Source organism: Manacus vitellinus, unplaced genomic scaffold, assembly GCF_001715985.3.
Source record: "Manacus vitellinus isolate BGI_N305 unplaced genomic scaffold, ASM171598v3 scaffold_2_pilon, whole genome shotgun sequence".
Lineage (NCBI taxonomy): Eukaryota > Metazoa > Chordata > Aves > Passeriformes > Pipridae > Manacus > Manacus vitellinus.
The window spans coordinates 14,905,811-14,930,540 of record NW_021940208.1 but is presented as its reverse complement, the minus strand read 5'-3'; the positions used below and the strand labels follow the sequence as shown (position 1 = coordinate 14,930,540).

Below are 24,730 nucleotides of genomic sequence, written 5' to 3'. Positions count from 1 at the left end.
AAGTTATGAGCATTAACAGCTTTACAGTCAGCTCCTTGAAACATGCAACTGCATTTTAGTAGGTTTTCTTGAAACAGTATTCCCTACATTTAATGCTTCATACCATGGCATTTTATACCACATTCATCCAGCATATCATATTCACACGGCACAGCACAACCACCAAAAGAAAAACAGAGGGAAAATAGCAGAAGAAAGTAAAAGTGTAGAGATAAGGCTTGAGGTGAGAAAATATGTTATATTACCCACAGCTTGGTATTCACTACCTTAATCTGGAAAGGAAGCATATTTAAATTTAAAATAGAAAAGTAATACTTAAAATCACATTTTAAATTTTCATATTGAAGTGCTTTTCAGTAGGTAGGTAGGTTCCTGTATTTAACAGTGTAGAATGAAACAGAATATTTATGAAGAATTACAAAATAGCCATTCATTGGTAAACTTATCTGAGCTCCTTCACAACAGAATCCATGAATTTTGTTTACACTGACATTTAAGATTACCCTTGAAAGTAACCTTTTTCCAGCTTGAGCTTTACAAATTGGTCTTCTCTGCCTACATCTTAACTTAGCATCTGCACTGCAGACCAGTGCATTTGCTTCTTAATCCTTCCCAGAAGCCCTCCATGAAAAAATGAGATTATTGCTATCTCTGCTTTCAAACTTGACCCTGATTATGACAGAAAAAAAATGAATAAAGGATGGAGGAATTTTGAACTTCTCTGGGTGAAGGGCTGCCAGGATAAGAGACAGGAGAGGGACATTTTACAAGCAATTAGTGATAAAACAAGGAGGAAAGATTTAGATTAGACATTGGGAAGAAATTCTTTACTGTGAGGGTGGTGAGGCACTGGAACAGGCTGCCTAAAGAAGTTGTGGATGCCCTACCTCTGGAAGTGTTGAAGGACAGGTTGGATGGGGCTTTGAGCAACCTGTCTCATGGGACATGCCCATGGCAGGGGGGTTGGAACTAGATGATCTTTAAGGTCCCTTCCAACCCAAATTATTCTATGATTCTATTACTCTGTGATGACACAAGTGAGTGGTATATACATTGCACAGCTACATACCCTAATACTCAGTTTTCTTAGGCTAACTCAGTTTCTAGCACAGGTGTTTAGCAGCTTTAGATTCATGTCAAATGCCATCACAGTAATTAAAAGAAAACTTCTGTCAATTCTGGAAGAATCTATACTTCCCACTATTTTAAGTTAATTGAAGACAGAACTGAATAGGATTTTAAGTATTACATTTGAGCTCTGCTAACACATCGCACCATTCTAGATTAAAAGGTGTTTATAGCTGACATGGTAAAAATCAGTAAAGAGATAAGCCATGAGGTAAACTCACCCATGCAGGAGAAATTTATGAACACTTTGAATTAAGCTCATTTTTTAAATTTAAATGCTATCCTATTTCAAAAACAGGTGGAAAAATTATAATAACAATAGTTGTATGCAGCCTGAAATAGTGTAACTTATTAAACAAAGTGCAGATAAGAACTTAAAATGTAACATAGCACAACAGATGTAGAATAAAACTACTAGCTTTAAGCCTATTTGAATGTTAATTGATGATGCATTTGAACAACCACAGAAAATAGTGGATATGTAGCCAATTAAAATTTAGGGAGAGCCTCTTGACTTTGCAATCATAAAAGTCCATTTCCTACTTTACTAAAATTGAGATAATCACAGAAAATGACAAATGTACAACACAATGAATCTACTCCCTACAAAACTAGACAATGAACACTTACAATGCAGAACCCTACACACTGATCAAAGTCTTTCACATCAAAGTTCTACCATAACAGAAGAAACACATTTTTGGAAGTGGACATCAACATGTAAAAAGAAAAATGTCTTGAGCTCATACTGTCTTCAAATGCAAACACAAGGTATCTCACCACAAATAAATCTTAAATATAAAAGAGAAAATAAAAATAAGTATCTTAATAGTCTCCCTCTCATTTGCCATTCCCAATGGATTGGCAATCAGCAAGATACAGCGTTTTTGATAGCTTTAATCATCTTCCACTACTCTCTGCTAGTTATCTCTATTGGAGAAGAAAACTTAGAAGAGAAATAATAATAGAAAGTAACAAACTGCCAAGATATGAAAGGACGGAAATATAATTGCTAAGGAAATCCTCTTTCATTTCAAATCTTTCTTTGAACTGGCTTATAAAATGACAGATAACATGTTCATGAAGAGAATATAATTTGAGTTTATTACCTCATCATAACTAGCATACTCAAAATTACATAGAATAATGCACAAAGAAATGCTATCCCACAATTAAGGAGATCTGAATCATATGAAGTACTTCATAATGATTTTCTCAGCCCAAACTGCTCTTTAGTCGTAGAGAGCTTTGCATATTTCCAAATTTTTCTTTTGAGTCTGTTTTTTCAGATTGACACTAGTTTCTAAAAATCTCGACTAATAACAGGTCAATAACCTGCTGCAGACAAGCAACTCATATTGTAACATAGTAGAAAAAGTTGTATTTCAGTGTTTCAAAACTGAAAAACAGAAGTTTACAGGAAATCTTTCCATAGAGTTTTAAATATTCACCATCAGCAATAAATAATTCATAATATATTTCCAAATCACAGAGCAATATATAATTTTCCTTCAAAACAGTAACTTGTCACACAAAACAGAAAAGAAGTTATTAGTAATTCTGTGTTGGAAATCATATGTTCAAAAAATGTGAATATCTACAGCAAATAATATTTACTTGTTAGATTTATGTTTTTACTATAAATTCTTACCTAAGCTGTTTAAAAGCTTCTGCTTTTACAAGTGGTGTTTCTACAGAGTGTTCAAAAAGTGCTCCTTCAGGCCCTGCAAAAAAAAAAAAAAAGAAAAATACTATAATGTAACAGAATGAAAAAAAAAAGTAACGGTTTTGATATGGAAATGTACATTAAATTCTTAAAGTGAAATCTAAAAAGTCTGAAGGTAGAGAAATTTTAAATTACTTGGGACAACAAAATAATAAGATTTGTGCAATGTAACTTCCATTACAGTCAATAGAGATAATTTAAATCCCCAAAAATCTTTGCAAATATTACAGTCCTAAATCATCATATTTATTTTTAGACTATTATATGCATATCAAAAATTCTGGCATATAGCTTCATCAAAGATTTACCTCTATTTATAGGGAGACTTGCTGAATATAAAATGGTATTTATGAACGCAAAATGGTAATGATTTTGGGATCAGACAGTTTACCTCTTGAAATAAGAGTGGTTTCATTCCAATGAGGAAGAAACAGTAGGCACCCAACCTTACTAGGAGCTTCCCCATTGGACCTGAAAATCTTCCAAGAGCATCCATTTCTGCTCTCCTGCTTATTAGCATTATTGTAGTATCACCAACTCAGTGACTATCTCCCACCTAAGCTTCACCAGGATCAGGGAACTTGCTGAAATAGTACAAAAGCCCTTCAGCAAAAGAGATGGCTCAAACAAGCATTGTGAAGATACTCATCAAAAATGGGAGTGGACTTCCTTAGGCTGAGTGATCTCCAGCTTTGAGGATTCCCATATCTGAGCACTTTTCAGGTGAATATGTAGCAAAGCAACATATTTTAATATATTATTATGATTTTATTATAATAACATTATAATATTAATATATTTTAATAGTTAGGATATTATACAAGGTGGCTTGTCTGGCTGCTCTGTCTGTTAGAATAGGATGCTGTTACCCTCCAGAAAGAATTCTGGGCTGTAGAAACCCTAAGTTAGGGATTTAGACTCTATCTAGACAGAGAATGACAATGGATGATTAGAAAGTACGGTGTAGATAGTATAGATGTGGTATTAGGTTGTATTTAATGTAGTATAAAGGGAAAAAGAGAAAAAATCGCTTGAGGCAACTGCAGAGAACACGGCAAAAGGAAAAGAAAAACCATTAAAAATTAATACATTGCTGAGACAGTTGAGAGGAAGACTGTCACTTCATGAGGGCTAGGGGAAAATTCTTAGCATGTCCTAAGGAAGCATGAAAGAATGAAATCTCCTTAGCTTGGATGGAAGTACACAAGATATGAGAATTACCACATTAAATCACTCCACCACTTTGAGGAAGCATCGATTTACTAAACTTGTATTTAAATTTTACTCAGCTGTTGATATCCTCCTCATCAATTTAAATAGATTAATCTTTCTGTAACTACTAACTGCCATAAATATAATACTGGAAAATTCAAAATTCATTAATTCAGACAGAGCTTTAAGCCTTCTTCATTAACATTAAGATTATTCTGCATGATAAAACCCAATGTCTTCATGGACAGTCAATTATTCTCCTGTTCTTGTATTTGTGCTCGTGGGTGTTACAATGTGGCAACCTTACATGTTGAAGATGACAAAAAAACACCCTACACCTTAAGGAATTAAAAATGTTTATCAGAAAATGCTGATTTGGTACAACTAAGATATTTTGCAGGGCTATGTTGATCTGTTGAAAGTGTACATGTGGCTCTTGGGGACACAATTTAGTGGTGGACTTGGCATTGCTGGTTAATGGTTAGACTTGATCTTAAAGGTCTTTTACAGCCTACGTGATACTATGATTCTATGGTTCTATAAAGACATGTAAGTGATAACAGAGACAGTATCACTTTCACGGAAATAGGGGATAATGGAAGAAAGTCAATAGGAAACATCAGTGTCAATGCTCCTGGGGAGAGGGGGTGGGCAGGTGGTGTAAGATGGAATAAAAAGGTTTATTTCCATATTCTAGAGCTATAAACTCTAAGCAGAAATAACCCCTTGCCTTTATGTGAAAAAAAACTTCTTAAGTTTGAACAGTATGACACTAACAAAAAAAACCCCACAGGGCAATATTATTTTGAAATGCACTAAATTGATTTCTTGTCTTCATTTCCTACTTTATCTTTTAAACTGTAAAGAAAGAACATTAATTATTATATGAATATTACTATATTTACTATTTTATAGGCTACTGCTTATTAATATAATGTAATTTAATTCTAAAATACACAAGAATAAGATATTAATTTTCTCAATGAGAGGACTGAAGCCAGCAAGATTCATTAACTTCCCACATACCCTATCAAGCAAGGACAATTCTCCTTCTCAAAGTCTAACAGAATGTTTATTCATACCCTCAGATTGTCTCCTACTTAACTTACCTTCTGAGCAGAAGTGTTAAAATCAAACACACATCCTCACATTGCACTTCAGCATTAGCTAGGCAAACTGAAAACTTTTCCATAGAACAGAGCACTAGAAAATCACAGACAATACTCAGACAATACTTTAGGAAATGTTTATAAATGTCAAACAAGTAGAAGTACAAGTAGTAAACTGCAGAAAGGGTGACATAGTATGTTTGTCCTTAAAAATATTGATCCCCTCTGCCCTGCCAGCTTTCCTTCAAGAAAAAAAAAAATGTGTAGAGGTGGGGACATGGTTTTGTGATGAACACAGCGGTTGGCTGAACTCAATGATCTTAGAGGGTTTTTCTAACCTTAACAATTCTGTTTCTATGAGTCTGCCATGACAACATTGTTAGTTATAAAGCAATCAGCTCTTTGCCAGCCAATAAACTGCTACAAAGTGGGTTTCACTCTCACCAATGCCACCTGAAGGTATAAAACCCTACCAGAACAAAATGCTGATGTTCAGTACCTCTGTAGCAACAATGTCTGCAAAATATGCAGGTGATTTCTGAAATAATATTAAAGAGGATGTAATTGGAGTATGCGTTCTTTCAGGGAGCAGTAGTTGTCACGAAGGGTTAAGCTGAGCTTCAGTTTCATACACTTAAATTTAAGAATTTAGTTGCCTAATCATATTTACTTACTGTCATCTGAAATACCCTTGTACATCCTGCCTGGCCTTCAGCTGCCATGATCAAAGGAAGCATCTCTTGTAGATACAGAGATATCATGTGGTGTCTCACATACCCTAAGGTGTTTCGCATGCAGCTGGATGCTAATGTTTTAGCATGTGAACTCAGCCACTATCCATGGTATTCCATGGAGATGAGTGACCTGTTAAGCTCACCCTACAGCAGACATTTGGTCGGCACAAGAGGTCTCCATGTAGCAGGTCTAGGTGTCCTCTTCATGCTCCAGGATGCATTGGCTGTGGACTGGAAGTTCAATTCAGCCATCTGAACATGAGCATCTAAGACCTGTCAGTGACCCTGTGGGGTATCTGTGGCACTTTGCTGGTTATGGTTTTCCCCAGGCATATGCTCTTCTTAGAGCAGAGAGAGTCTGCTGCTATTTTATTCTACCCCATGGGCCAGAAAATGTCTGACTGAAATAGTGTTGAAACATGCTAAATTGTAGGAAAATGACAATTCTTGAAGTGTTGGATTAGATTAGCTTGTTCTTAGATTTTTTTCCTTTGTCCTGAAATATCATAAATAATAGACTTTGCTCTCTGCTAGATTATATTTTAGTTGAAAACTGTTAGGTTTTCTTACAAATCGTTACTGCACTTTTCATAATTCACATAAGGAGAAATAAAATCAAATAGTTCACTATATTGTACATAAAAAACCACAAAATGTTCTTTGTGTATTTTAAGCCGGGGTCATCTGTTTCTTATCATATGAACTCTTCAAAATTTATTTCACACTGATCTTGTTTTCTATCTAAAATGTTTAAAAATTATCTCAGTATGCAAAGTACTACAAATGTATCCTTCATGCTAATAGTACAATTTAAATCACAATAATTTATCCTTCATGCTAATAGTATCATTTAAATCACAATTTTAATAAATTAATTTGAAGCAAAGTAGGCATGAATCACCTCTCACTTATATTAATTTTACACTGAAATAACCTCAGTGACCTTATGTATTTGCTTTTGAATTGTACTACAGTGTACAAAAGAAACAGGCAATATGTCTTTCTACAATATCTGCTGAAGTAAATAATTATCAATGCAGTGTAAAGATTCACATTGGATGAGTCAGAATACATTCTCTAGCTCATGTATGAATGATTTTTACTTTGAGCAGAGATAGACCTTTTCCAAATCAGTTAACAATTACGCAGTTTTCTATATCTTTGTTAAACATGCTTTTCTATTAAAGTTTAGCATCCCTTGGGCAAACAATAATTATTTGATATGGTTTCCTGGTTAAACAAAGTTGTAATTTCAATTAGGTTAAAAAGTAAAAAAAACTAAGATAAGACCCTCAGGCGTAAACAAAATTTATTAACATAGTTATTATAACTTAACTTTGGCTTTGAAACACTAATCATATAGTTACTGCCATATTTATAGTCTTACACAGTGAAATAATATGAATCTATTCATTAAAATCAAGACCTCAAGATTTCAGAGGACCAATAATTAGCAAAAGCCAAACTTGATAGTTGCAATCTGGTAAAAATATTAAAAATATATTTGAAAACAAGTTACAGAATAATTTTAATATTTCCTTTGATGGACTCTTCTGCTTAAAGAGAAATCACACCTTGATCCATTTTAATGCAACCTTACACCTAGAAAATGAAGGTTGAATTTATCAGGCCATATGAAAGGAAATAGCTTGTCATGTGATAACTTGAACAGGAGCCAGCAGCGTGCCCAGGTGGCCAAGAAGGCCAATGGCATCCTGGCCTGTATTGGGAACAGTGTGGCCAACAGGTCCAGGGAAGTGATTCTTCCCCTGTACTCAGCGCTGGTGAGGTCACACCTGGAGTACTGTGTCTAGTTCTGGGCCCCTCAGTTCAGGAAGGATATTGAGGTGCTGGAGCAGGTTCAGAGAAGAGCAACAAGGCTGGTGAAGGGACTCAAGCACAAGTCCTGTGAGTAGAGGCTGAGGGAGCTGGGCTTGTTCCGTCTGGAGAAGAGGAGGCTCAGGAGAGATTTCATCACTCTCTACAACTCCCTGAAAGGAGGTTGTAGCCAGGTGGGCATCAGTCTCTTCTCCCAGGCAACCAGCAGTAGGACAAGAGGGCACGGTCTTAAACTGTGCCAGAGGAGGTTTAGACTAAACATTAGAAAGAAATTCTTTACAGAGAGAGTGATCAGACATTGGAATGGGCTGCCCAGGGAGGTGGTGGAGTCACTGTCCCTGGAGGTTTTTAAGAAGAGACTGGATGTGGCACTTAGTGACATGGTCTAGTTGACAGGGTGGTGTTGGGTCATGGGTTGGACTCGATGATCTCAGAGGTCTTTTCCAACCTGGTTGATTCTTTAATTCTGTGATATATGCTACACACATAGTAGAAATACAGTGGCTTTCACTTTGTAAGATAAAACCATATAAAAATATCAGAGAGAGCCCAAAGTTTTCACAAATCAAACTCATTACAACTCACACTGGAATATTTAGAATTTTTTCAGCCTCAAACAGTGTGCAACGGAAACATTAAATAATTCAGAAAAAGATGCATCAGTTCCAATCACTAATGGCTTTAAAATAAAATAAACACAGATATATTTACATATTTATATATATATATATTATTTTGCTTTCAAAAGTTCTTACTGATTATTTATTGGAAAAGGTCAGAATATCTTCATATTTCTGTTTCTTAATGAGGTAAAAATGGAGCTTGTATTCACACATAATGATGTATTTAAAAATGCCATTTTTATTGTGCTTTTCTTATGGGTATTATTTGAGCATTTCTGAAATGGTTACAAACCTGTGACTCGAAGCTTATCTGTGCCAATTACAACCTCATTTTCATCCACTGTAAAAAGTGGCTTTCCATCCTTTGAGTTGATCTGAAATTGCTGACCGTGGAATTCTACCATTTTAGGACCTGCAAAGCACAGTAGAATAATGAAATAATGACATCATCTTTCTTCAATTTTCTATATAAATGGCTAATACTTTTAATTGGTGTCTTAATAATTTAGTGACCCATTTAAGTACACTAAAGATCATGAGGCATCCAGATATTCTAAGGATAGTTGCCCTCTAAGTACTGAAATTGGATAAGTCTATTTACATGATCTAATTTGTTGTTCAAAACTGTGCCTGTAGTCATGCTTTATAGTTGGTTTTCCAGGGAATTTAGGAAATCTCTTTCAAATTGATCAAGACAAGCATTCATGTTCTTGGTGTTGAAACAACTTTGATCAGTATGAGTCTAGCATATTTTTCTTTTTTTTGAAACACAGAAACTAATTATCGAAGTCTTTGCAGCATCATCCTTTTTGACTAGGGAGGTTCAAATGATTTAAAATTACAAACGTCCCATGATAAGAGCAGGACGCTCAGCTCTTCAAAACAAATGTCAGTTTAGCTGCACATATCCAGCAAATATTACTGATTATGTTCTTAAAAGAGTTTCAAGAAACTATGAGAGTATTTGCAATTGATTCTGGTACTCCAAAAGTTAAAATAATTGTGCACAAGAGAATCTGCATATTTCGAGATCCTAAATTCACTAAAACATCATGTTCTACACCATTGGCTTGGTAAGTGGATAAAAATCAAACCTGTTATATTCCCTTTTCTAACAACCTGATGAACTAAAAATTCACACCATGTAAGTTTGAATATCTATTTCATGGAGTTGTCATCTAAATCCATGTTCAGAATTAAAATTACAGAGAATGCTCAAAGCAGTTAAGACTCCTTTTCAGCAACTTTTAATAAAGGTATTTCACAGACTATCCATGGAACCAAGAGACATTGAACTGCTTCCTTCCCATTAAGAACCTGTCTTACCATGTCTACTGCCGTAAGTGTTAAATATATTCCAGGCAGTAATTCTCAAAAAAATAGGAATTTTTCTTTTTGTTAGACCTTATGTTAAATTAGATCAGTTGCTTAGAGCATGGTGCTAACAATGCCAAGGTCACGGGTTTGATCCCCATATAGACCACTCACTTAAGAGTTGGACATGATGATCCTTGTGAGTCGCTTCCAACTCAGAATATTCTCTGATTCTCTGGAAATGGCATTAGGTGACAGATGATTGATAGTGCTAAAAAGAACATGCAGGTATTTCACAAAATCTGCATGGTAGCTGGTACAAGAGATGCATACCATAAGGTTCCAAACAAATTCCTTATTGTTTCAGCAGATACAAAGTAATTGCTTTTAATAGCCCACCAAGTATGGAAAGGGTTATAAAAGCCATAATGTCCTAAACCAGGGCAATAATTTTAAGGCGTAAACCCCAATATTGATTCTACTTGAAAATGGTCAGGATAGAGGGCTGAACTCTGCATTATGTTACGCTCTGTTGCACATGTGCACCCAGGCACAGCCTTACGGACCTCATTTTAGCTCTTCTCTAAAGCCACTATGAAGCACATGACTTAATTTCCGAGAAGTATGTTGCAAAAAGTAATATCAGGAAATATCTTCGTTCAGTGATAAGGTATTAAACAGTATTTTTTTTAGAGCAAAAGAAGAAGCTCTGGGCAAGTGAGGCAATTTTGTCAATGCCTTCCTAGAAAATCTTGGCTAAGGTATTTTATTTAAGGTCCCTTCCAACCCAGGCTGTTCTATGATTTTGTGATTGTTCCCGTTTGTGCCCAACAGCATTAACAAAACCGGCTATTTATGTAGTGTAGCCAGATCCTTCTGTATTCAAACAGATCAAAGGCATGAATAAACTGGGCATTACCAACTTTACTGGTGTTGCAGGGGCTGGTTCCTCATTCTTCCCATTCATCTAATTCCATGATTTTTAAAGCCAGACTTAATCAAGGAAAAACTCCACAAGAGAGCACTCACTGAACATTATATACTTTCCAAAGGAGCCTTAACTTGTCTCTCTTTGAAACTACAACTCATGGCTTTGCCCGTGTTGGGTTGCCATCCAGATTTCCTTCCTGTTTGATCCTCGACCTTGCACACTTCAATAAATTTTTAACAAGAATATTCAGGTCCACAGTTTTCTCAAAAAAAATGCCCCTGTAAAGTGGGACAATGACTGTCCTATAGATAACCTTCATTATCAGAGAATAGTATGGATAATAATTGATGTATTTTATATCTTTAGAGGGAATAGTAGGGTAAAAAAAATTCAAGTGTATGTTTTATTCATGCTAGAGATGAGACATCTCAGTACATGTGGAACAAGTTTCAAAAAGGAATAATAGGCTTTTACACAAATGGGAATAAATTTATGTAATGAAAAGTAGCCATTAATCTCTCTTAGTTGTATTCCACAATACACATAGACTAGCTACATTGCAATAACACTAATTGTATTGTGATCCCAGTGAGGTTAATTTTCAACTCATAAACAGCAGCCAAATTCAATATCTGAAACTTTAATCTCCTAATGCCTAAATATGTTTTGTTTGCCATCCTAGTATATTAACTACATGTAAGTCAACTAATACTATATAATCGTATTTATTGATAAAATCCTACAATTAAAAATGCAACCTGACTGAATGCAGGTTATAGAAAAGTATTCGTTTTCCACTTACTGACAGATGTGTCTTCCAAAAACAACTGACATAATACTAAACGGTCTTCCTTTTCATTTTTCCTCCTCACTCTTGACTCCCCTAGGGGTTTTCTAGGGAAGGAAGGTCTTTTATTTACTGAGTCCATTTCAGTTGACAAGCATTTAAATAAACTGCCTTCTACTACTACTCAACCTTTGAATTCCAGGCCAGTACAAGTACAGACGTACAAGACTGAAAAGTATCTTCTATCAAAAACGGGGCTTGCCATAACATACCTATTCACAAATGCTTAATGGCAATGAAATTTGGAGAGCCTGAACTTTGAAGAGCCTGCCTACATGTTACTAGTACGCAGATTCTTCAAATACAGTTAGTTCTGCCAAATATATATTTATATATACTTTAATATATACAAGTAAACTTTTAACATGTCTTCAGATCTTTCAGAAGAAAAGGCTTTCCAACACTGGATTTATTTGTTCGGATCTTTTATTTTCTTACTCTCTCTCGTTATCCATCATTTCTGATAACCTATGGCTGTCAGCTATTCTGTATGCTTTGCTCTTCTCCTACAACCTAGAATCATCAAAGTGATGAATATAAACCAAAATCCTGAGCACTTTGGGGTACTCCTATGCAATTTAATTTTTAAGCTAATTTTTATTAAATTAAAGCACCTTACTTAAAATAAGATATCATTAAAAGTGTATTAAAAATATAATACTCCTACAGATTCAATTCTCATTCCACGAGTAATACAATACAATAGTAATACATGTAAAGTCATTACTTGCAGAAACATAAAATTAGTCATATTTTCATATGGAATGGTATGCAAGTACTTCATTAGTATTGGTATTTCGTTAGAACAAATGCATTATTACAGAAAATACGCAGCATATTGCATATATATATTTTATGTCCATGTCATACATCACTCCTTGCCTTGAAAAACAACTGTAATATATTAATAGAACACTTGCCTCTCCTGTTTCCTCTTTTTCTCTCAGTTCTCCTCTTATGCAATGGATGAAACAATGATGTCCCCTCAGATAAACGTAAGAATGCTTAACTGTCAGTGCTGCTTATACTTTGTTGTTCTCTATGATTGAACACAAGTCTAGAGATCTTAAAAAACTGGTTCTCAATGATGGTTACAAACACTGATCATGTAGACAGTAGCAACCCAACTAATGTTAGGTATGTAGGTGATAGCACTTTCCACTCTCAGAGTGATTTAGCTAATGCAATGTCTTTATCCATCTAGGCATTAGCCATATAGAATACTCTATTTAAATATAGAAACAAGAAACCCATGCAATATTTCATTGTAAAATGGGCTACTGCATGTAGAAACTTCGGCAGGAACAGATCATATTTCTCACACAATGACTTGACAAAAAGGCTATGGTGTCACCTTTTTGCTCAGGCTTAATGAACCCAGAATTTGTTGTATGATATTAACTTCAACAGGAAAAGGTGAAACATACAGTCCTCAGACAGATAAGGTGAAAAGGAAAGTAGTAAAGGAGATGAGGCATGGTAATTTGAAACCCTGTATGAAGAAAGGACAGCTAATGTGAGTCTCTCATTCCTGAGCAAATACTTGAACGACTCTATTTTCAGTATAATGGATATTTTCCCTCCTTTTCTTTAAAAAAAAAAAAAAGAAAGCCATGAGTGCATTTTCATAAGGTCAGCTTCTGCACTGTGATTCATACCTAAGCATATCTACTGGATCTGGGCAGAGGACAATGTGAGAGGATCAGTTAAACAGGTGGGGAATGACTGAGTTGATAACGCAACTGTCTAGTCCATTTACATACTTCTGTGTTCTCTGCCTGGCCTTCAGCTTATTTTTGATGTCCTAGTGTATCCAGGACTTCTACATCAGGTTAGAAAGTCTGACATGGGGTCTGTAAGCAACATGAGCTCTTTCAGAGAGTTAGCTGAAGACTGGGCAAGATGGAACCACAGAAGAATGCAAGCCAGAGGTCACCTCTGGAAGTCACCTGGTCCCACCTACTGATCACATCAAGGTCAGCTTGCTTGGAAGTTAGATAAAGGTTCTCAGGGTCTTGTCCAGACAAAATTTTAATACGTCTGAGGAAGGGAATTTAACAGCCTCCCTGGATAATGTTCCCATAGTTAACCATTCTAACAGTGATATTTCCCCCCACAGTTTATCCAGTTGCATTTTGCTTCCCTGCAACCCATGACCATTATTGTTTTTTGCCCTTTTGTTGTGCACCCCAAGAAGAATCTGGATTCATACTAGTGAAAGGACAAGGTGAAATAGCCTCAAGTAGCACCAAGCGAGGTTCAGGTTTGACATTACAAAAAATTTCTTCACTAAAAGAGTGGTTAAGCATTGGAACAGGTTACCCAGGAAAGTGGGTTCAAAAAAGTGTTCAGAAAATGAGTAGATGTGGCACTGTGTGATATGCTTTAGTTGGCATGGTGGTATTCAGTTGAAGGTTGGACTTGATCTTGAAGGTCTTTTCCAACATTAATAATTCTATGATTCATTTCGTCTCTAGCCCTCCTAGTATCAGGCAGAAGTTGGAAACCCCCTTTAAGCTTTCTTTTCTTGCAGGTTAAACAAACACAACTTCTTCAGACTCTTATACTTCACATGCTTCCACTCCCTGACCATCTTAACAGCACCTTGTGTGCATCTCCTCAGTTTGCTCACAGTTTTGTCATACTGGAGAGGGCTTAACTGTATTCCAGACCTGGCCTCCCAGGTGTGGAATGATGTAGCCCAGCGTGCAATTAGTCCTCGCTGCCACAAGGGTACACTGCAGATACGTGTTCAAACAGTCCATCAGGATGGGGGAGTCTTCTGCAGACCTGCTGCAAAAAGATAGGGATCTAGCTCCTTTTTTTGGCCACTAACTGCCATCGGGATTTGATAGTTACACTTGAATGATTAGGATTTTAGATGTACTTAATTATCCAAATTCTATCACAGATTACAGGCACAGTAAAAGTCAGCTATTTTAACCTAGCCTTTACAGATCCTTCTAGCATTAATCAATGCCAATAATTCAATATTCTTACTACTTTAAGGGAAGGAAGTTGCAGAAACTGTCCTAACCTTTAGCAATAGCTATTATCTTCAAATTATCATCCAATTACTTATGTTAATGATTACTGTACCATAGGAACAAAGATACGCATGGGATTGCAAATTTACTGAGACTGTGGAAGTTGAGAAGGTCATAAAATATTTAATAATCTCCCTTTTTTCCCTTATTTTGAATTATTTTATCCCACTGGAATAAAGAGAGAATGAAGCTATTCAGACAAGTAATTGCTCTCTAATGAGAGACAGGTATCCACAAACTGGTTATTTTCCAAATAAAAAGGGATTTCCTAAACATTAGCCTTTTTTTTCAGAGCAAAACTCTGTAGACTCATGTTCTTTTCTTACAGACTTCGTCAGAAGAGAAGTGACAGCATAGGATTCAAATCCCCTGGGCCAGGTTAAATTTTTCCTTAACTGTGGTGATGTCATAATTAAGCAAGTTGGCAATACACATTATCATAGAATCATTGAATGGTTTGGGTTGGAAGGGACATTAAAGAATGTCTAGTTCCAAACCCCCTGCCATGGGCAGGGACACCTTTCATTGGAACAGGTTGCTTAAAGCCCCCTTCACCCTGGCCTTGAGCACTTCCAGGGATGAGCATCCACAGCTTCGCTGGGCAACCTGTTTCAATGCCTCACCACCCTCACAGTAACTATCTTTTTAACTCTTAAGAGGACGTTTTTAGTCTGGCTTAAATCAGCCCTTCTGACGGTGAACATTATCATACATTTCTTCATAAAGCCTATCATATTTGGGGACAGGGTGTGCACATGGTAAGTACTCTACTATTCATGGTGCTTAGACATCAATGGTACTTTTTTTCAGAAGAAAATATTTCTCATTTGAGTCTAAATACTAAACTGTAGATGTAATGTCCAAATTATTTTTTTCACAAATAAGTTTTCATGGTGATATGTTTAGCTAGCTTTAATTGAATATTACTTATTTTTTTTCTGCTGTTTCTTTTAATTCTTTGCAATGTGATATACAAAATGGTCTCACAAAAGACTAAAAACATATGCATTTAATATAGAACAGGAAAATGTCTGCTATGGATTCAAACAGTGAACTAGAAAAGAGGATAAGTTAAAAAGTCTGTAGGATATTTTTCTCAGCCACCCCTCATTCTCTAAATTTTGCTTGACAACTAAATTTTACTTTTCAATAAAACTAGCATGTATGTCTTGATATGATCAGATTCATTGGCAGTTAAAATTTTTTTATTTAGGAAGTCAGCATCCCTAATTTAATCCCCTTAGAACAAATCTTGTAAATTCTTGATCATAGGAAGACTTAATCACCTCAAAAATACTTCCATGAAGTTTCAAATTTATCTTTCTATTAATTGCTCCTATGTTGTATCTTTCCTTCTTATAACCCAGCTGGACAGCAATTAAAGTTGTGCAAATAATCATCTTCCTGCAGACAAAGATCTTCAAGAAATATGTTCTGGCTTTTATCTTAAAGATAAGAAAGAACTTATTTGGTCAAAAATTGAGTTTTTCGTGAAAGACTTCCTGGAAAAATAAAGAAGGAGAAATGATTTTACAATGTCATTAAGTCAAATTTATGAAACAGACCTCAGGGTTTTCCCTATAAAAACAAGTTACTCTTCTTACATCAAACTCTTCTTACAATCATCATGCTTCCTTAACACTGTTTTCTTCCTCTTATGCCTCTGGTGAAAAAATATCACCACTTGAAAATGAAATATTAAAATACTGATAAGAAAACCGGAAATTATTTGACATTGGAAAGTAATAGTTTCTAAATGACAGTTACTTCTAATAAAGCAATATATTAGGTACTGACACTGATCTGTTTTCTTAGAATGTTGTTCCTGTTTGAAAAAAGCGAGGTGGGATAGCACAAATGCTCTCTTTGCAATAGCTGTTCAGATTAATGTTACAGACATGAAAATAGTCTCAAGGCAGAACATTGATTGTAATTCTGTTTTCACACTGCATAAACCATTCTGACTTTCACCATATTCCCATGCTTTCTGAGTGGAGCTGATTTCATGCTTAACAGTGCAGAACAGCTTCATAATCCAGTTATCTAAATAAATTCCTCAAGCTTTAAATACTTTAAATGGAACCCCTAACCCAAAGCTACTGATGTTACTATTCCTTGGTGTAAGTGATTGAACAAGGAGGAGGACCAGTAATCTATTCTATTGGAATCTGTTCTCACAGATCTTGCACAACTTTGGAAACCTCTTTCCTTTGGTGGTTTTTGTTCATTTGGTTGGTTGGTTTTTTTTAATTTTTTCCTGAAAAAGATATATTACAAGCAGAATTTAGGGTATTCTGTAGGTTGAAGCCTCCTTACATGATCCTTGAAAAATAAATCTTTTAAAAAAACTGGCCCTACTTTTCAGTACTGACAAATGGAAATGTGCTGCTCTTCATTCACATCCTTATTATCCAGCACTGGAATACCACTGCAAAAGCTGACTGTATTATATTCATCTGCTGGTAGGGTGTATATAGAAGCCTATGCTTACTTGGGTGAAACATCATTTACTGTTTGATACCAATGTTGCTCTTAAGTATTTGACAATTGACTATCTAGTTCATGTGTTTCTTTTATATATAATATATTTATTATCACTCATTACTGAAAAAGTTTGACAACTTTTTACACTAAGTTGCTTTATTATGGCTCAGGGTATAAATCAAAGGTGCTACATTGCTTCTTCATTCTAGGACTTAAAAAGGCTTTGAAGTGGTAAGAACAGGAATCTTGGAGACGACAATTAGCAGCTTTCTTGGATTACTAAAGACAGTTCTAGATATTACAGATAATATGACTTATTATTTTGAAGGTTGATAAGCAAGCTGTGACAAAGAAACCTGAATCTTATTCAAAATTTTAAAGACAGGAGCTATTCTAATGAAAATAATTATTATCTGTTCTGCAGATATCCTTGTCTTGCTTATAAGCAACTCTCTCCACAGCTTTTTTAATTCCCTATGACTATCAATCCTGTATTTTCCTACAACTATGCCTTGCTTAGATTCCTTCCTTGCTGTCTGTTGGCCACCATCCTTTGAAGTCCCATTTCTCCTAGAAATATTGCTATAGCAATAATTTTCCCCTAATCCCTTAATTAAAGGTTCTATTTCCTTTTTTTTTATTTTTTTTTGTTATTTACTTGAATTTAATATGAGCTTCTTTGGTCATATATGAGTTTTAAATGATTTTAAAGAGTAATCCAAACAAAATGGGTATTTTTGTCATCCAGAAGGATACTTAAGTAAAAAAAGAGTAAAACACAGAATTGGTTTGGGTTTTTTTAAATTTATGATCTCTATTATTTTGAAAGTGTTCTTTTCGTGGTAAGCAGTAAAAAGTATTTGCATTCAGTGAGGCTTCTGAAAGCAGCTTATTCTAGAACACAGTCCAAACCCCAACATCCACAGCAATGTTTTTTTAAGAGCTCTAATGTCCAGATAACTCCTGCAAGAGGTATGTCATGCAGATGAACTGAGAGGCATGTAGAAACTTTAAAACAGGAGTACTCATGTCGGAAGTTGCTCACATTTTGATGTCCTTTTAGTATACCTGTCATTCATGAGGGAATGCATAATATTGTGCCTTGTTGTCCTCATATGAGTAATTTAACAGAAACTCGTCAAGTAAAGATTTGTTTCAGAACTCTCTTGTGAATTACTTCTATGTAAGACTGGGCATTTAAATCATTCTTAGTAATTTATTATTTTAACAGATCATTTGAATCACAATTTCCATGAGTTAAAAGGTATTTTTGTTATAATCTTATGAGTGATGGTTTATTACATTGCCATCCTCAGAACAATCCCAAACTTATCTATACAGCTCCTTCACAATTGCAACTACTTGCATTTATAAGATGACTAGAGTTTTAAGACACAATTCCAGGATGCCGGCAATTGGACATTAACTCAAGAGTTAATTGGACATTAACTCTTTAGCTAAGGCTTGTGCATATGAAGTAAATAAGCCACACATCTATTTTTCACACTCCTTATACAGGAACAGCATTTTACATACCTGCATTTTATGAGTGACTAAGGACAACGGCTAAAAGTATAAAGCTATGTATTTACTTTAACAGACTGTCACCCCAGTCGACATTGTATGACCATATATTTAGGTATTAACAAAATTCTTTAAAGTATTAAGTTTTTACTGCTCTTCCAACACTTATACATCAGTCAAAAATTACTGTGATTTAATATTTGTAATATTTTATGTTAGTATTTACAATGGTACCAACTACAGCAGACAGCATGTAAGACCAGTTCTTAATGATTAATGAATTTAATAAATAGAATTGCCAATCAAGAGAGATTAGTTAAACATCAAATATTTCAAATAATATGCAAATGCACTTTAGTACTTCTTCTGATGTAGTTGTGATTTCACAGGCTCAAATCACTATTTCACTTTCTTATCTAAGTATTTTTTGTAGAGCAAGCCCCAGTGTTGTCAGAACTTTCCTGCTTCCATGTTGAATTTGATTTGCCTTTGCACACTGAAGACTTTTAAAAGATTTGAGACGCAGGTCTTCCAGTCTACACTCCCCTCCTTTGTACTGGTTTCCTCATATATTGTCTAAGCCAGCTACAGCTTCTCTGCACAGCCAGGCAACTTTTCATCAGGACAACACTAAGTATTTGGCTTTTCCTGAGGAAAAGGTTAAAGAGCAACAAAACATCATAAGGTACAAAATACACTGAACTGTATATTACGAGGATACAGCCAGAAAAAACAGGTGAAGAAAAGCAGAGAAACAGAATTTAACTACCAATAAAAAGGGAAAATACTAAATATGGGTGGTATTAATGAGTCACTACTGACAAGACATTTCCCATCCAGCAGAACTCTCCTCCCCAAATACCACAGTCCATATTCTACACCATGGATTTGTATTGACCATTCTCTATCTATCATGTCTTCATTTTACATGTTTTCTTCAATCTAGATGTCTCTAGCCCAATAGAACAGATCTTTTTAACTTTCTATTTATTTAAGGCAGCACATTTCATCTCACTTTCTGTACTTATCTTTGTGAACACTCTCAGAAGACTAAATCGTTACTGAGAAGGGGTAAAAAAACCTCAAACCAATGACTGAGATTTGTTGTTATTTTTGCCAGGTTTCATTTTCCTAAGGTAACATCTACACACATGGGCTAGCACAACTAAAATACCTTTTCTTTCAGGAAAATGCACTCTTCACACTCTTTCCAGCACTGAAGTTCTCTTTTTAACAGGAAAGATATACTTTGGGTGAATATCTCAGACTGCTCATTTATGGACCTCAGTAACATTACAGGTGCTGAAGTCTGAACAAGCAATTGATTTATACCACTATTAAGTGCCGACATTCTTTTCCCCAACAAAGTTTAACTGTTCGTGCAGAAGCATTGCCTCATAATCAATACACCTTCCACCTGCCAAAGGTATCTCATGTTTCCAGCTTGAAATATGGAGGTGCCTTATTTGCATTGGGACAAAGTTCCTGCAGTGTATCATGAGTACATTAAAATACAACAACTGAATTGAGTTCGGCAGAAATCAGAGCCACCTTTTTCACTTTCATGCAAAAGCACCTATTAAAGATGGAGCCACTCATATGACAACTGCCTAAACTAAATACAGGACAAAACTTTTATGGATGTCTTTATAGCAGACTTTCCTTCTCAACAGCTCTAGGTGATGCAGGTTGGACACTGTCAAACAATTCATCCTTTGACCTACTGTCTGACATGTAACTTTCTCAGACTTCAGCAGGGTTCTGGCTGGACAAATTAGTGTGGGGGTCAGTGATCTGCTTTGTAGTCTGCCCTTCCCAAAGGACATCCTCATAACTTCTGGTCATTAGGCACAAAGGACACAACTACAGTGCTGATACACATGGTGGTCTCATGATGGGCAACCACAAACAGTATGCAGCAGACAGAACTCAATAGCAGATGTATCATGTCACAGAAATTTTGACCATGGACGTGTTTGGTTTTGATCATATGGTCACTGAATTGTTAATTACTGCAAACTGATTTAATAACTTTACTAATAATATGAAAATGTACATTTCATACTCTTGATTATGAACAAAATGAGATATAGCTGCTACTATCAGGTTTTGATAAATATTTAGGGGCATTTTCTTAAGAGAAATCATGCAGACCTTTATGATAGACTGAATTACAAAGAAAGGAATTTGAAAACATTTAAAGGCCAAATTGTGATTTATTGTATAATTATATATTTTAAGGGGAATAGCAGGCTCCTTTATACATTTCAAATTATTTTTTTCTTTTGTTTGAAAACAGTTTGTTTGAAAATAGTGAAGCTTGCAAACTGTTCAATGAATTGAAATGATAATTCTTCAAGTAGGAATTTTCAAGAAGTTACATCATTTCAAGAGCATGGAAATGTTGCTCATCAATGCTCATCTGGGTCCCAGTCTAGAAAACTATTTAAACATATCAGGTTAGCCTACAGTTAAATAAGCGGGAATTTATGCTTTACTGCCTGAGAACCTGGTAAGAAATGAGTTAATAAATTGTTACATTTTTCTCCAAAGTCAAATAAAGGTTGAAAAATATTAACAAAGCTAAGAAAAGTTCCATTTTATCTGACACACATTGTTGCCATTCTTGCCTTAAAAATATGATTTAAGGAGTAAGGTCTGCTTATTCTTTCTGCCAAGGTCTCTCACATCTGTCTAGATCTACTGATTTCACTCAGTAAACCAATATATTTTACTGCTATCATACATAGTAAACGAGGTACATTTCTGAGTTTTGAATTTGAATTTTTTTAAGGACATCTGCTTAAATGTTTTAGTCTCTGGAATACTAGGAAATGCAGAGAAACTCTAGCCATGTTCTCCTGTTGCATTTTCTTACAAAATGATTTGCAACTATCAATAGCTATTGACACAAGAAAAAAAAGTAACTTTTGCAGAGACCTTTGCATAACTCTGCAATAAAAAAGAGCTTCAAATATACAAAAAACTAATGAGAAATTGAAACTATACTGCTGCCACTTACCAATCTACAGCTGGACTATTCAGATATGGCCATAACAGTAATAAATAATCATCTGTTTAATACTTTATATTCCCAAAGCTCTTTACAAATATTCATTACAATGTTTCCAGAACAGTGAACAAGGAATAGTCACTTAGACTTACCCACATTTAATCTGCCTGTGACTTCCCCATTCGAATTGCGAGCATTCACAGTCACATTGTGAGTAGACTGGAGAAGCAGTGATGAGTCCTGAAATACAGAGAAAGCAAACATTATGTTAGGCAGAACATAATTAACAATAATTACAATTGTTAACAATTTTCAAAATTTAGTCTAGTGTTGATATCAACTCGGTCACCACAAGATTTTTGTACCTACAAAACTATCCACAAATGTCATCAAATAATGCAGGCAGATATTTCTGATTACTTAACTATATTAGATTTAAAATAAGAAAAAAAATTATAGGGAATAATTCAGGTGAACAAAATCTGTGTTACTGGACCAACGAACATGGCTGCTAACATTTTAGCTTTTGGAAAAAATGCTTAAGTACTGGATCTTCTAGATCTACAAGATAGCCATTTAATTAAGTGGGAGCATTCCACTTCATGAATTCATACTGTTGTATTAACTTGACGAGAAACATGCATGTGCATTCTGTTTCCTCAATGGTCCATGCAGTCTCTAGGCTGTTGCTTAATTTTGGCACCTGGCACTGACTCTCCTGGCAAGGAAGTTCCAATAGTGAGTGATGGAAAAAGTGGCAGGTTGACTAGATCAATGCTGACTTTAACAGATGACAGTACAAATAAGACTGTTCGTCTAACTTAAATTGTCCCCCAATCTGCCACTCTGAAGGATAACAGAAGCATATCAGTGGAATGAACAGCATCACCTTGTCCACATCCCTGAATCACAACTTGATCTGGGGCATTTGCTGAACAACCAGAGCCTCATGCCTACCCATCATTCTGTGCTACCGAAGGAAGTCAGGGCACGCCAAGCAGGTGTAATTGGTATCTTCATTCATGCCAAGCACTACAATCCACAGTAGCTATTGTAGGCAATTCAAAATTTCATGTCATTCTTAGACTGCAGCCAGAATGGAATTACTTCACCAATGCCAAAACATCCCGCTGTGTTAACTCATGGCTTCTTGTTGTGCTTGTTGAACTCCTCCCAGGTGATGTACCATTTCCATTACTTATTCCCAGACCTTGCACTCTATCTGTACTTCAGGCCTGTTGGAGCTTCCCTAAGGTACTCCTTGCCTTGAACAGCAGACGAACAACTGTTTTGAAAGACCTAGCTGCTCACTGTGCCCCACCAAATTAGATATACAGACAGGAATGAAACTGGTTCATAGCAAGAGACCTTGCTATGGGGTATTTGAAGGGGGCATTTAGAAACATCCCAAAAATTTGTGAGGAAGGCACAGAGTGGGTTCTTCTTATGTTTTTACTTAATTTATCACCTGAAATGCAGCTGATTTTCAGGGGGATCATAGTGGCCACTGTCTTTATTTGACCTTAACTATTAGAAAATCATCTGGGGACAGAAGGTCTGATCATGCTCATGTGGATCAACAAATTGCAGATACACTGGTAGACTTTAAAAGATGGGAGGAAGTTTTTTGCAGTACAGGTGCTTTCATACTAAAGCACGCTTTTTGTCTGAAGGACAAGAACTTAGTAACTGATAAGAGTGTCTAAGCAGGTCTCAGCTGCCAAATTATCAGGGAATACATGATATGAAGAGGGTATTAGCAAGCTGCCTGCTTGTGACCTCAGAGGAGATACTCATTCCTAGATAAATGAGTTTGTAATTACTGTAATATTGTTAAAGATCAGTCTCTTTCACAGCTATGGCTTCTGGTACTTTTCCTGGACAAGAGAGCCTATGTGGCACCTTGAAGGGCTAACCCCTGAAAATAACTCCCAAGTCATGTTCTCATTGTAATTTAATATTTAAGAGTATGAGATAACCTCAGAATTTTGAACACATTTTACATGATGAATTTTAGTACAAACACTTATCTAGTAACAGTGGTAGAAGCAATACAGAGTTTGCAGTCAATCTTGCACTTTTTTAAAAAACCAAAACCCCAGTATCTTACAAGTAGGAAGACAGACTCTCTCAAAAGAAGTCACTAAGTGAGCAAAATGAAAGAATCTCATTTTGTAAATTATATCAGGAAAAAGTGAAAGATAACAAAACTAATAAAAATAACGAAAATGTCTTACGAAAAAGTTAAGCCATGTGTTAGAATGAACATTAATGGTAACAAGTTAGTATGAAGTGGAAAAAGAAGGTCAACAAAGACTGGAGATTGGATAAATATAGTACCTTTAAGTAGATGTCTAAATGACCCACAAATCTGGGCGTCTTTACTACATTTATTTGATTGACACTAGTTGATTTAAAAAATAAGTTAGTAATTTGTAATATCAAATGTAAGTGCGAATAAACTGTATTCTAGACCTGTAGCTGCCACATATGTGGTTTTGACTAATTAAAATCTAGTAACATATTTAAAAAACCCTCATCTTTTATCTTTCCTTGAAAATGTATTATCAAAGATGCAATGGTGTTGTCTACAACTCTGTCTTGGACTCATAATGAAGGCATAAAGTTATAATAGGCTCCAGAGATGATGCACAGCAAGTAGACTTTCTGCTACATATTTTCTTAGCACTTTGAAGATCTCATTAGGTGAGAAAAGCTGTTAGGAGACTGCAAGGAGAAAACTATTAAGGAAAGGGAGAAAGCTCCTACGATAGCTGTGACGGGCCCAATTCTGTAAGACAAACTTAGAAAAAGAAAGCATAACAAATAAGTAACTTTACGAGAATAAATATATAGATTGCACCCAGGAGATCAAGCTACAGGCAATTAAGCCTCTAGAGAGTTTAAATATTTAAAAAAGCAAGGAAACAAACAAACAGAAAACCTCTGATGAACTATCAGTGGGCCAAGACAAGCAGTAGCCTGAAGGCTCTAATTAATGCATACTACTAATGATCATGATGGGTCATTAGCCAGCTAAGCTTATATTAGATGCTGCCACACCTCTTTCTTCCAACGTTGTACTAAATGTATTAAGAGCTGAAAGGAATATTAAGAGAGCACAAATGGTAGCTTAATGTTGCATAACAATGTTTGGGAGTAGAGAGAGTTCTTAAGTATTAGCTATGCTGGTCTTACA

The 24,730-nt window shown here is 35.5% G+C and overlaps 1 protein-coding gene across 3 annotated transcripts in view; it reads right to left on the bottom strand.

Annotated features, from left to right (window-relative positions):
- The window catches only part of SGCG (sarcoglycan gamma), a 69,380-nt gene that overhangs the window by 18,020 nt on the left and 26,630 nt on the right, over positions 1-24,730 (bottom strand). For all 3 annotated transcript variants that reach the window (XM_018071285.1, XM_018071287.1, XM_018071286.1), the window contains exons 4-6: positions 21,684-21,771; positions 8,664-8,783; positions 2,780-2,852 (exon numbers count right to left, since the gene is read on the bottom strand). In XM_018071285.1, the coding sequence (XP_017926774.1) occupies positions 2,780-2,852; positions 8,664-8,783; positions 21,684-21,771 (281 nt within the window). The remainder of the gene's footprint in view (positions 1-2,779; positions 2,853-8,663; positions 8,784-21,683; positions 21,772-24,730) is intronic.